Source organism: Rhodnius prolixus, unplaced genomic scaffold (assembly GCF_049639745.1).
Source record: "Rhodnius prolixus isolate KJV_2025 unplaced genomic scaffold, Rpr scaffold_2, whole genome shotgun sequence".
NCBI lineage: Eukaryota > Metazoa > Arthropoda > Insecta > Hemiptera > Reduviidae > Rhodnius > Rhodnius prolixus.
In genome coordinates this window covers 90361-104705 of record NW_027411592.1, presented here as the reverse complement: position 1 = coordinate 104705, position 14345 = coordinate 90361, and the positions used below count along the sequence as shown (strand labels likewise).

Sequence of the window (14345 nt, the reverse complement as noted above, 5' to 3'; positions counted from 1 at the left end):
AACAGTTGCGTATTACTTTATTCTTGTAGGGATTGACAACAGTAGTTATTAGCGCCTGTTAGTTGTATATGATCTTAAATTCAATAACGCGTGCCTTATCACTGATGAAGATTTTTTGTGTTATTTTTTGTGCCCTTCTTATTGGCATTCTGTACTAATACAAATTAGCCTAACATTTTTATTATGATGAATATATTTTTATCTATTGTAAAAATCATTAGTTTAGATGGAAATCTTTTCCATAAATTCATTTGTCGGAGGCGAAGAACTTCGCCTTGATTTATTTCCTAAAGGGATCCATTTTTAGAAATATGGTGCTAATGGCGAAAGATGGTTGCTTCGATTATGTACTTTGTCGCGCTTCAAAGTCGTTTTGCTGTTCTTTTCACAAGGGAAGTTCAATCCCCTACTTTCTTCAGGGAGGTGCTTCTTTGGTTTTTGTTTTTTGACAAGTAGATGAAACTTCAATATGTATAATCTCCTTAACAAAAACTTACAGTTTAAAAAGTTAAGTATAAGGGTTGATTAAACGCCAAAAGGTACACAAATCAGCAAGTACCCAACATTTCATTAATACTTCATTGATATTATTTAAGTAATTTTACCGCATTAATTTTCATTAATATTTTTTAAGAATTTATTAGATGTCACATACCCTTATGCTGGCCATTTTCATCTACAAAATATTTGTTCAAGTAGCACACCATTTAACTTAGATTGACTGTAATATCTATTTATCTATAATAATCAAACTATTGATTACAGGTAAAAAAGAAAACGTTATAAAAAAAAATAAAAAATATAAGGCTAAAAAATTCATAAACTTTTTTAAAAATTACTTACATCAACATACATCAATGATTTTATTTATTTATTTTTATTTTTAAATAAAAATCGTCGGTTTAAGTTCATTCTTCGATTAAAGTAATTGTTATTTTATGTAGTAGTCAAACGTTTGTAATAAGTAATAAATAATCTGGCTTTATCGCAAATAATATAGTTTTCTTCAATTACATTCTCAATCTAGGTGTTCTTCCCACAATGTTGTGTGTATGTAATATAATATAAATAAGACATGCATATTTTTAGGACAGCTAATTATTCCAGTATTTTACCATAAGTAAAATTAGGGGGACTAAATTAAATTACAATTGAGAAATGAGTAAATATTGTTGAGTAATCTACTTATTAACTGTGTGTTATTTGTGCTCACGAATATTTCGGTAAGACGAATTCAAGACTGAAATATTGTTTTAAATCCTCCGTGATTCAAATTTAAACAGTAGCCGACTCTAAATTTGTCTTTTTCTAATTTAACATGCATGTATATGTGACGACTTCAGAATAAAGGGCACATTAAAGAGAAATCAGAAGAATAATTTGGAATAGAGTTAAAATAAAGTACCTATTTATACGAAGATATAATGTACATTTTATCACAATTATAACTATTATGAATGAACTGGCCAGCATAAGGGTATGTGACATCTAATAAATTCTTAAAAAATATTAATGAAAATTAATGCAGTAAAATTACTTAAATAATATCAATGAAGTATTAATGAAATGTTGGGTACTTGCTGATTTGTGTACCTTTTGGCGTTTAATCAACTTACTTAACTTTTTAAACTGTAAGTTTTTGTTAAGGAGATTTTTGTACCTTTTGGATAGATTTTCCTTTTTGTCTATTAGCAAAGTTACGTCTGCTTTACAGATTTTTTTAAAATTGGAATAAGCTATTCTATCATTATAACCTGATAAGGTGTTAAATCGGAACCGTAACAACCACTGGAGAGATCTTTTTAAAGAATGGTTATAGTTGCGGTTCCCAAACCATCCTCAATAACAATTTTTTTGAGAAAGCGTTTTGAATAAAATAGGAAGGTATTTGTACGTAAATAGCAAAATTAAACTGCGATTTCAGTACTTCCTTTTAAAAGGAGCAAGAAAAATAAACTGCGATTACAGTACTTCTCCCTAAAAGGCAAAGATTTTGAATCGAACGACAATTCATTGATGTAAATCGGTTCACTCATTGATAATTTTAACGATTGCAGTACTTCCTCTTAGTAGGTGTAAGAGCATGATGGCACTTCACAGCCACGTAGAGGAGCTTTAATCACTTCTTCGTGCTAAATTTTATCAAAATCAGACTAAGCTTTGTAGAAATATTGGTAATAATAGTTTTAGAAAGGGTCTTATTTGGGTGGGGCGAACTCCCCTCCTTATGAGGCATAGCGTCGAGACTTTTAAAATACAAATCTGTACAAAATTTCGATTCGAATGACACTTCATTCATGAAAATCGGTTCACGTGTCGATAATTTGAAACGATTGCTATACTTCCCCTTAACAAGTGTAAGAGCAGATCGTCGCTTTATTGTTACTTAGGGGAGCCCTAACTCTCATCCTACCAATTTTGTCAATATCGGGCTAAGATTTACAGAGTAATTAGTAATAATAATCTTGGAGGGGGCCTTACATAAAGGAGGCTAACTCCTCTCCCATTCGATGTACAGGGTCGAGACCCCCAAAAGGCACATCTACATAAAATTCCGAATCGAATGACACCTCATTCATGAAAATCGGTTCGTGCGTTTAGGCGCTACGTTGTTTACAAAAAAGGTAACAACAACAAGAACATTTTTTGAAAAAGCCGTTTTTTCTCATTTTCGGCAACTTTTTTCTCGAAACCTATTAGATCTGGGTGGTTGCAAAAAAATTACAGTTACAAAGGATGGTTTGGAGTAAGATTTAAAGAAAATTTGGAAATTTTATCTTTTATAGAAAAATAGAAAAAAATTGTCAAAGTTGGGTGTTTTTCAACGTTACACTATTTTCGTGCAGTTTTTGATGGTCAACCCTTATACAACTGTCCTACCGGACAGTTTTAATTCAAATTGGTGAATTTTTGGATAAAAAGAAAGTGAGAAAATAAATTCAAAATAGCAATTTATTTATGTACATCAAAAGAAAATACATCCAATTCATTAGAATGAATGTAAAAACAGCATACTCCATGATCTTTACGGGGTTTATATGTGGTGACTGCGCTTGGGAGCCCAGACTAGTGCGCCAGGCCGTGGATGCTGGTGCCACCAAAAAACTCCAACATCTTTACCACATGCGACACAAACCATACTTTCCAACCACCCCACCTAAAGTCAATGAAAAGTAATTTTTTTTTTTACCCATAAGTCTCCAAAAACATAAGTCTAATAATATAATTACCACAGTTGTATTTCAAAGTGAATTCTTTCTTTCAAATTCTTAATTAAATTATTAAATTTCGAAGAATCTGTGTAGCCTTCAAATGTTCCTTGAGTTGCACAACGAGCCATTACTTTGTACCTGTTTATTGGATCACCATGGCCACGCGCTATTGACCTGATGGCGTTGATGTTTCTAAAATAATTGTGCATATTACATATGTATATATTCTTCAATAGGATAGCTTGCAATAAAAGTAATAAAATATTATTCAATATATGCAATAAAAGTAAGTGATCTTGAAATTTAAGTACCTCAGTGTAAGGGGAAAGGGCAAACTGGCGCTGATTTAATCAACCTAACTACCCCTGCTACTCCCATTAAACCGGGCAGATTATAGAGTTATGCACGAATAAAATTTTATCTGTTTTCGGTGGCAGCCTTCTCTATTCCATATCATGTCACCTCTAACAACTCTGCCATCACAACTCTACCTGTGTTCAAACGTGTCAGTCTTAGTTGACCAATTTGTCCATTTTGTGGTTTATTACTAATTATACAATACAACCTATTATCTATCTCTCTTCCTTCTCTCCACAACTACATTTTTTCTGAATGGGTGTTAACAAAAACTATACTCCTACATTTTTGTATTGGTACATTTACAAGTGTTACCCTCTAGCTACACCTTCTTCCCTACTGCATGACGGTCACTGAATAGAAATACTTGTTCTGCACTACCGCCCTAGCTCTTAAGATGTTTCTTTTTAATTTGAATTTAAACACCTTTCTTTAAATGGGTTTATTGAAGTTTGTAAAAGATATAAGAATATAATAAATAAGTCTACTAAATAAAATTTTACTGCCTTCTAGTAGCGTAAGCAATCCAACACATGGACTGCCATGTATCTTTCAAACTGCTGTCTTGTAAGTTACATAAATAGAAAAACCGTTTCGTTAGTATTCTTCTTGAATCATGAGTCTACTTTCTCTAACTCGCTGGTAATTGATTTCCGTAGCACATTTAACAAATAAAAATCCTTTAATATCGTTAAAATTCTTCAATTAACCTATATAACATGGAATGTAATAAGCTGGAGGAGGAGAGAGTACAGAACAAATAGGTTTGATCAATGACTACCAGGCTTTAGTAAGAGAGAATGAGAAGCAAGAAGTTACACAAAAATATTGATCAAAAATAAAATAAAAATTTGCAGTTGGTAGATTTTAGGTATAAGTGGTGGGTGGTAGGCAATTATTGAGAGGAGAGATGTAAGAAGGTTGTAAGAACAAATAGCGAACGATTTCCTGGCTGTAGCAGGGCGATAAAATCAATCATACATTAACATAGGCATGGTGCTAATAGGGGACATGATAAGGAGAACTCTTGCGATCGAAAACGGTTTGAAGATAAATTTTTATTCTTAAAAAAGAACACCATATCCTCCTTCCTTAAGGTTAATCCAGCATTGATGACAACAGGCGCCAACTTCTTTTTCGCCTCTCTACTCACCACGAAATAGCAAAAAATCACTATTACTACTTAAATCATTAAGTGCGATCAAAACACATGTAAAAAAGAGGTAGGTCAGAAGAAGGAGGAGAGCATAGGGATTAAAAAAATCTGGAGGACATTCTCTCCACTTTTTCTTAGGACATTTTTGAGTATTTGTCTTGAAAGAATCTTACAACTTATATCTCAAAATGTTCCTAACGAATTTTATCAGAAAAATTATTCATATAAAAACTCAATATGGCATTTGAAACTTTTGATATAGTATATTGATTTCTTGAAGATTCTTTACTAAAAAGACTCTTTACTCTTTATTAAAAACATTTAATTTTTTAAAGGCTCATTTGAAAAATACACGTATTAAAAAAAATACAAAACGCACACACACTCAATGAGAGCGCGACCATGGTATCTTATCAAAATGGATGTATTTACAATGAAAATTTAACATCGAAATCATAAGGATCACAAGTTTTTTCTTTAATAATTGTCAGTCAACAGAAGATAAAAAAGCAGACTGCATGATAATTTCAAGCATGAATGTACTTAAATGGAAATAAACCCCGAGCAAGTTGTTTACATTCCTAACCTAGATTGCAACCATATCAACATTTCATATGTGTGTAACGGGAATTTATTCTGTGCACGAAGCATTTTCAACCATAACAATGCTCTCAGAAAATAAAAGATGCAATTTAAGAAACTACTATGAGCGCAAACATCACTGCATCTGCAATATACTCTGTCTGCCCAATTTGTATGAGACATCCAATTTGAAATATTAGAAAAATATTTGAAATACTTATAACGAGTTTCATTTAGCAATGAGATTATTACCATAATAATTAAAATTTAATTTGATTAAAAAGTTGTTTTAACATTCTCTAAAATGAAAGCTACTAAATGCAAGGCTAGTAATTTGAAAAGGATAATGTAACATACCGAATCACTAAGAGAACATTGTGAGGTAATTGCCGCAAGATAATCATAATTTTATTGAAATGATTTTTGGTATGGTCGACCAGAATGTCCACATCAAACTTGGTTAACTTCTGTATTAAGATAATGTTTACTTGGTGCTGCGGTACTTGGCTAATTATCTCAGCAAGCGTTCGATAATCTGCAAATCAGCAGTTAGTTTGGATTTCAATCATTCACCAGTCTCATAATTATAAAATAGAAGCTATTATAAAGGTTTGCTGCAACACTTATTTTGTACTTCTAGTTGGTTCATTTAAGAATAACAGATATATATATATATTTTTTGTTGTCAAAAACGTAAACTTTCAAAATGCTACAATTTCACAAGTAGGCCAAAAATGCCAAAGAAAAGATTGAAACGTTTTTATCACATATCCATCCACCATAAATTGCATAATTACATAATTTCGTATAAAGAAATATTACTTTGGCCTCAATATACTCTGAAGTACTGCCTGCTGCGAGCTAAAGGGGAGTCATTGCATTAAATTATTTCATCCATTTTAGCAGCGGTGAATTTTAAAGAACCAGACAAGGGTAAATTAATTGTAATTTACAAAATGTGCCTAAAAGTGAGAATTATGTAATACACAAAAGATATGTTGAGTAAAAATTTTTTGTAGAAATGGAAAGTGGTTAAATCTCAAACAGATTTTAGCTAACTTAGCGAATCAAACCAATATATTAACATAATAAATTAATGGTTTTCTCCTAAGAAGGATGTAATTTTATGTTTGGTTATCAAACTATGAAAATAGTAGCATAATTAACATACAAAATGGGCAGGCAGAGAAAAATTGAAACATTAGCATCAGCGGTAAGAAAATAAAACACTAGGTAGAACCATTCATGACAAATCTCTTCCCTAATGTTCTACATCATTCATCGGAAAGAGGAGCATAGATACGAGTATATTGGGGATAGAAGACTAAGCTAGCTGGTTTGCTCAGAGGTCAAAATCAAGCATGTAAGGAACTGTGACTCGTGACTCATCCAAAAGCCGGTCCTTAAAATGAAGCAGACTTCAAGAAGTAGACCTCAGGATATTTGCAATACTGCTTAACCAGCCATTAATCAAGACTGGCTCTTACATACCAGTAAGTATCCCAGGGCATAGAAGCATTCCAGGGTTAACAGCACAACTCCTTGAGTTAGAGTAAAAACAAAACGTTAAAAAAAACAAGTAATTACCAAGTAAAACGTGAAAAACTCTACAAAAACTCTAATTTTTCTGAAGTATTGTCTATTTAACTACATCGAAAAATGTACTGAAACTAACTTGTAGCAAAAAAAATCAATTTATCTTAGAAGATGGAAGTTTTAAAATTTAATGGCTGCTGCTTCCTGAGCAACTAATGCTTAATTGAATTTAAATAATGTTAATTAATTAAGCAGAAATTAAATTATGATAAATTTTTGAAATTTAATTCTCGCCAACAGAAAAGTTATTACTATCGTAAATGTGTCACCGTCTGTTCATCGTCTGAAAGGTGAAATTGCTCGAAAGCAATTGTTTCTCATTATTGCTTTCGAGTTTACAGTTCTTAAGAGACAGTTTGTATGTGTTACAAGTAATAGTAGTATAAAATGAACACGCTAGTAAATAAACACAGAATTAACAAACAATTAGACAACCTATAGTGTAAAATAAAGTAAAAATATGAAACAGATAGAATAAAAAAATATTAAGGCATTTCAACAAAATTATTTGGAAAGAGATTTTCATATGAATGTTTAAAAATTATAATTATGAAAAATAAATAAGTAAAGTAAATTAGAATAGGCTTTGTTCAAAATATTGTCTGAAAAAAATTAAACAAGGAATGAAATAATTATAACTGTAGTGAATATTTAATATTGAAGTAGACTATGCAGGTTTTATAAAGGCCAAATCAACAAATAAATCTCCAAAATATCATTTTATGGAAGTAAAGTTGTTTAGATAACAAGAAATATGTTTCTTTCGAAAGAAACTAGGAATGCCAACATTCCCGATAGAAATGAGACAACGAGAGTATCTAACCCTGGGACACCCATCTTATCACGGATTTCATTCACTTTAAACCATTTGGAAAAGGATATTTGTCAGATTAATTTCCGTCTATTAAAAAAAAAAAAAAAAAATTATAATCTTGTTAATAACAAAAAGGAGAATGAATACCTAGTGACAAGCATCAACTTGCTTGGAATGGATTTGAACACATGTAAACATCTGTTACGTAGCTCAACCAGTTCTAATTCTAATTTAGCCCTCTCTTCTCTGGTTAAACGTTTCCGTTTTATTGTACTGGTCTGTCGAGCGAAAAATAAGCGAATTACATCCTCATCAGATTCTCGTGGGTTGGGACTGGGTATGTAGCGCTGACCCAGTGCTATGCAGAACAGTCGATAATCTTTTTCTGTAAATTCAAATTTTAATATCTGCCGAGTTAAATCAGTGTTATTACTTAAAAAAATAAAATAATTATGTACACAAAAGTGAAGCTGTGTGAGTCACATTACTCTAGCAGTATAATTGGAGTTAATTTTTTTATGATTATTTATTTATTATTTTTTTTTAAATGCTTTACAGCAATCTTTTATAACAACAGCTTAGAAAAAGCTGGCATATGCAACCATACAGAAATAAATCTCTGTTTGATATATTTAGTATAGACTAAAGTTCAATGCAATGTTTGCTTGAGGGAAAAAACCTTTAGTTAACTAGTCATTAAAATATATTTGAATTTTTCTAAACGTTAACTCCACAGTTTCCTTTAGGCTTTTTGAGAGTTCCAAACTTGTATGAGTTTATCTTCTAAACGACATCCAGAACATAAATGAGGACAATAATCCTCAATTTTTGTCTAAAATAAAATATAACGTTTTTTTTTTGTAAGTGGTGCTGCGCGATTTAAAACATAGAACAAGAAAGTTTAAGTATAAAAGAAAGTCTGTTAGAATATATGAAGCACAATCACGTAGAAAAATAAGACGAAGCAAATCTGCGTCACTAAGTATCTAAAGTTAAGAACAAAAATCGTGTGGTAAAAAGAGAGGTATATGGTATATGTATATGCATAAAGAATAAATGATGATTTTATTTAGCAAGTAGGGGGCAGCGGAAAGGTGCCCAATTTCGCTAAGAAGTCGACAATCTCTTGAGATTGATTCCCGGTATCCAATCCATAAAACTACAGATTTTAATGACATTGACATATTTCCCTCGAAACTCTGTTCTCTAGGAAGGAGAAGCACTTAAGGTAGATTTGAGAGTATTTGGGGAAGGGTCTGGCTAGGAAATGTTTATTCCAATCTGCCAACTCTTCGATCCCGAGTATTCCTTGAGGGAGCCCGGGCGGATTCTAGGATTGAGAATGAACTCTACTTTTTAATTTGGGCCAATTTTGGAAGATCTGGGGAGGGCTTTAAGAGGAGAGGTTCATGGGATATTATACCTAAATAAAGCATAGAAAACTTTCTTGTGAACTTAGTTGATTCTCTTTTGATCTGGGAACCTCCTTAGAACATACGGAGACATTGGTGGCATGGTATGAATGAAGAACCCCAAGATTTACAAACATCCTGGATACTTATCAGTTGTAACAGAGGAATAATCTAAAAATCCTAATAGGAGAGTTTCAGAAATGTTTCAGAAATGTTTAGAAGTGAGTGGGGGATAGTACTTCCCCCCACCCCCACCCACTATGTGCTGGATCCTAATTTTCCTTTTCGAACTTCTCTAGTACAATGCTTCAACGCTTTGGATGCCGGGGATTCTCACCTAAGACAAGCACAATGGGATCTACTAATTTACACTGTAACATATAACCTAAGGTTGGGTCGACCTCTTCGGGAAAGCCTAGTAACACTGGCACAGTTGTCAGCATAACCGTTAACCAATCTGTATCGACACAGCAGACTTCTTTGAAACGAACATATCTCAGGAATTGTACTGATATTAAAAAAATAGGTGCCTTTCATTTGGAACTAAACAGTGGGAGAGCTTAAAATAAATAAATAAATAAAACAAAAAAAACTACTAATATAGGAGTTAGTGCTCGTTTGTAAATAAAACAATGAAATTTTTCTAGAGGGGATCAATTGAATGTCACTTTGATCTAGCGCATTCACTTTTTGGGTTATAAACCTATAAAAGAAATACTGTGTAATAAAATAAATATTTTTTAAAGCATTTTACCGTCTACTCCCAGCTCCATAGAATATTTCTTCATACCATTGTGATCGCTGAGGACCATCTCCTTCCAAAGATGTCTCAGAGATTCTCGAACGTTATTTGGGACCCGCTCGTATAGTCCGTGGTCCAACAGAACGAGCTGTGCCTTTTTATCGCGGCCTCTCCGGATCAATACTGCAAGTAAATTTAATTTTATTTACAAAACAATTCATATATCTATCGATTAAGATTTTAAACAAATCTGTAGACAAATTTTAATTGTTTTTTAAATTTTTTAAAAACAAACTCGGTGTTAAAAGTAATTAATCCCTTTCATGAGAAAATATTAGTCTCCAACTGCAAGAAAAATTAGAGTTACAAAAAGAATTAATTATTAATTATTGCAAAGTAATAACTATACTCTGATCGGCCTCACAATATGCCTGGGTGTGCAATATTGCTCTTTCGAGGGATAAGAGGAAGTAAATAACTTACTGTTACCAGGATGTGGATCTGCGTGGACAAAGCCAGTGTGAAATATCTGTTCTGCGAATGCTTTAAACAATTTATAATCAATATCGGCCAGAGAGAAATTGTTCTCTTTTAATTTCTCTGTTTCACTTATCTTGATACCATCAATCCATTCGGCCGTCAATACTCGCTGGAATGAAATATTAAAAAATATATATATTTAATTTATATCATACAACTTCTTTGAACAAATTCTAAATGATAAACAACTTTACCGAACTGCTCAGATCCCAAAAAACTTTAGGCACATAGACGAAAGGAAAGTGTTTCAGATCATTTGCACACTGTTCAGAATTTTGTCCTTCATTTAAAAAATTTAATTCTTTTTCTAGTGTACCTTTCAATTCCTGCGAATAATAGATATTATTTAATTAACTGTTTTACACTTTGGGAGAGTCATCTGCTCTCGCAGTTCGACTCTCCGAGCTTATTCACAACTTGTAAACTACAAAGTTCTGAAGTTTTACTTTCTCTTGCAGTTGTTTTGTGAAGGAAGGTAGGTAGGTAGGTAGAAGAAAGGTTACAACCAGAAAACAGAATGTAATTACAGAACGAGGAAGAGACTAAAAATTAATTATGTACTAAGAGAGCAAATTTCTCTCTTACGTTTTTCGGATTCAGAATTTGAAGCTCATAAATAGTACACAGATGAAGAGTACTACATTTTGGTACAGCTCTAAAGAGAAAATTTCAACTTACCCTTCCAAACAAGCTTAAAGTTTTCGTACAAAATGTTACAAATAAAAGTAATGGACCTGTGCATTTATATGAAGTTTGAAATTCTCTCAAATCTTAAAAAAACTCTTTCAGTAATGAGACATTTCCGATCAAGCAATTTGCTTCGAATTAGTAATTTTCAGAGAGATTATTAATTATTGAGGTATCTCTCTGTTCCTCATGGAAGCAAAATCCCCTCAAGAGCTATAAACTTTTTTCCTTATTCAAGAGACCCTGCAATCCTATTTTCAGGATAAACTGGATTTCGAAAATCGGACACGATTGCAAAACCTACTGTTAAAAAAGTAATAAGCTGGCAAGGATGGGTGTACTCTCATTTTGCCTAGTAGACTCAGATTACATTTGATGCTGGGCAATAATTTCTCCATAAAAGTACACTCAGCAACACTCTTGATTTAAAGAAAACGTAGCTACAAAATTATAAAATGAGAAAGTTGTGCACCCCTAAAGGTCAAGTGTTTTCTGTTTATTCGTTTCATTTGATCTAAAGAAAAAAAAATGTTCCAATAACAATTTTATAATTGTGGCAAACATATATCTTTTCAAATTAGAGAAATAGTAGCAGTTACTGTGCGCAGGAAGAAAGTTAAATTAATCAAATTTAGAGCATATAATTGGATATAATAAATATTGGGCACCCAGACGAATTCAGAAAATATTATGTGATATAAGATTAAAAGAGGAGTTTAGTGTTCTCACTTTTAGCACCCAGCCAAAATCAAAATCTGGATGCAGCCAGGCCGCCATCTTCAGCAGGACTGTGAGGGTGGTCACGTCGCCGACAAATCTGTCCTGAAGATCTATGTATTGCGCTTTCACGGCTACTTTTTCCCCATTTTTGGTTTCTGCCCTAAATACCTAACAGTAGAAAAAATAAATATATATATATATTAATAACACGTTAGAGTTCTCTTAGAAGAATAATCTTTCAACTATTTTTGGCAGTTTGCTATTTTTTACTTTCTGTACGGATAGGTACGGTAGGATTATCAATCTTAGGCAGTCACTAACTCTTCAAAACCCTTCTGGACGAACTGGTATAAATTTATCAGACATAACATCTTTAAGGAGGGCTTGACTTCCGAATTTAGAACCTTATTGAAAGCCTTAAAAGAAGTTCTATCTAATATTTTCTGACGGCCATGCTGCATTGATAGCAGTAGCAGCTTTTTAAACGTCCTCTCTATCCTAAAAAGCGCATAAAAAGTTTTTTTTTGCTTTATTTTATTCTTCACAAAATGCATAATATAGTGTGATCATTGGGCAAAGAAAAAACATTAAATATATATATTTACTTTTTTCTGTAACTGGTAGTTGAACATTAAGCTCCGCCTGAAAAAAGGCCATTACTTTACCTTTATTACTACTTCTTTCTACAGTCTCTAATCAATAAGCTTTAGATAATTTCGGTGGAGTCGTTCATTACAGATTTGCAGAAATGTACATCGTCGCAATAATGGGACTTACTAAATAGATTGAGAGCATATTCTGATTATAAATTTTTATATTTATTATATATCAACGGTTTGGTTCATTTAAAGCATTTTAATAAATAAATTTATATCATTATTGCTGAGTTCATACAACAGAATCTATTTGAACAGAAACCCATTTTATTTTAAATTTTTTACGTTAGTATATGCCTGTCTTTGAATGAAATTTGTACTTATTTTATGAACTCTTATTTGGATATACACCTGGCGAAACGAAAGGAAAAAAGCAAAATATATAATACAGTTTGCTTGAATTTGTAGAAACCAAATTGTTATTGTACGATTTCTTCAATTGAAATAATTTAAAGGAATTTGGAGAGGTATAAATTGAAAGATGTGTAAATAGATTTAATTAATTCTTTTAAAAGTTATATTGGATACGCATTATTACTGAGGTGTCGTAACAAAGTCCTGATGTCCGCTCCGAGCGACATTCCTCCACATACGGCTCCCGCTAATAAATAAATAAGTCAGTAAATCGGACAAAAGCTTAGTAAGTAGAATTTACTGAAGTAAAAATATGGCTTAAAATGTGAGAGAATTCTGGAATAAAAGAAAGTGAAAGAGTAGATAAACTTGGAAGTAATTCACCTGCGCTAGACTAGCAGCGGCGATCGGCTTCTCATCAAATTTCCCGAACATTTCGTCGACACTCTTTCCAAAATCTTCTAGAAAAAGTTGATGCACTTCACCATGCTCCCTGACAAGGCACTTATCTTGCAAAACCTATTACAACATTACCATTATTGTTAGCTGATTTTTTATCACCACATTCAAAAACATATATAAATGTTTTTTATAATGAAAGGCATATAATGTATAGAAAATCTACTTCTGAAACAATATGGACAGATTTAAAAGTAAAGTCTAAATTTGTCTGTGATTATTTGAAAGAGGTTGATAGCGTAACATGAAAATTTTCTCATTGGGATGAGGGATTATAATACTTAATGAAAATTACGCGGTTGTTAAATAATACGTGTACAAAGTAGTAGTTGGATATTAAAAGCGCCGCCTGAAAGAATGGGATAAAATAAAAAATAATTTGCTTGTTATTGAAATTAAATTTTTAGTTCTAATGAATTTATGTTGACCAATACAAAAACAGATTTTAAGCTGTATAACTAGTTTTGGGAGGAGGGCTTAAAATGGAGGTGATCACAAATTGCGAATATGCTTTCCACGGACATGACGCGCTGCGCATTTATATGAAGGTGCATTTTAACTAATGTTCTTGTATGCTGTGTCGCGTGGTATAGGTATAAAGCTTTATCTAAATATAAAAAATTAAAAAGTGCCCAACGGATCCTGGCAATAAGAATGGTAAAGAAATACACCGCACACTAACATACCACCAATCTTTTTGAATGCTGAGGGCTGCACGAGCGAGTCATTTGCGATATGAAGAAAGCTTTATGTTTGAAGTGCATGCACTCAGAAGTAGGAATTTTACTCGAAATTCTAGTTATCAGAAAAAGAGTAATTAGAGAGCATTAAAGAATATAAAAGAATGGAATTATAGAAGAAATTCACAAATGTTACGCTGAAAATACATGTTTTTTTTAATGATATTATATCCTACAGTGAAATTTAGTCATTCCCTAATCAAACAATGGGGCGGAACAGCTAGCATATTAATGAAAACTAAATAAAAAGTGGATTAAAAGTGATAAGACTAAATTTGTTTCTTTCCGAATGATTTTCTTGCGTGTGTCCTTTTTTCT

The 14345-nt window shown here is 32.3% G+C and overlaps 1 protein-coding gene across 14 annotated transcripts in view; it reads right to left on the bottom strand.

Moving 5' to 3' along the window:
• Positions 1–2934: 2934 nt before the first annotated feature.
• The window catches only part of Adck5 (aarF domain containing kinase 5), a 49504-nt gene continuing 38093 nt past the window's right edge, over positions 2935–14345 (bottom strand). For 3 of the 14 annotated variants that reach the window (XM_074117115.1, XM_074117110.1, XM_074117109.1), the window contains 8 exons: positions 13213–13347; positions 11828–11986; positions 10606–10737; positions 10355–10520; positions 9884–10054; positions 7865–8102; positions 3231–3404; positions 2935–3140 (listed from right to left, as the gene is read on the bottom strand). In XM_074117115.1, the coding sequence (XP_073973216.1) occupies positions 3035–3140; positions 3231–3404; positions 7865–8102; positions 9884–10054; positions 10355–10520; positions 10606–10737; positions 11828–11986; positions 13213–13347 (1281 nt within the window). In that variant the 3' untranslated portion in view covers positions 2935–3034. Of the gene's footprint in view, positions 3158–3230; positions 3405–3523; positions 3704–5664; positions 5843–7864; positions 8103–9883; positions 10055–10354; positions 10521–10605; positions 10738–11827; positions 11987–13212; positions 13348–14345 lie in introns of those variants that run through there. The other 11 variants (XM_074117112.1, XM_074117111.1, XM_074117113.1 and 8 more) reach the window with 11 other exon arrangements.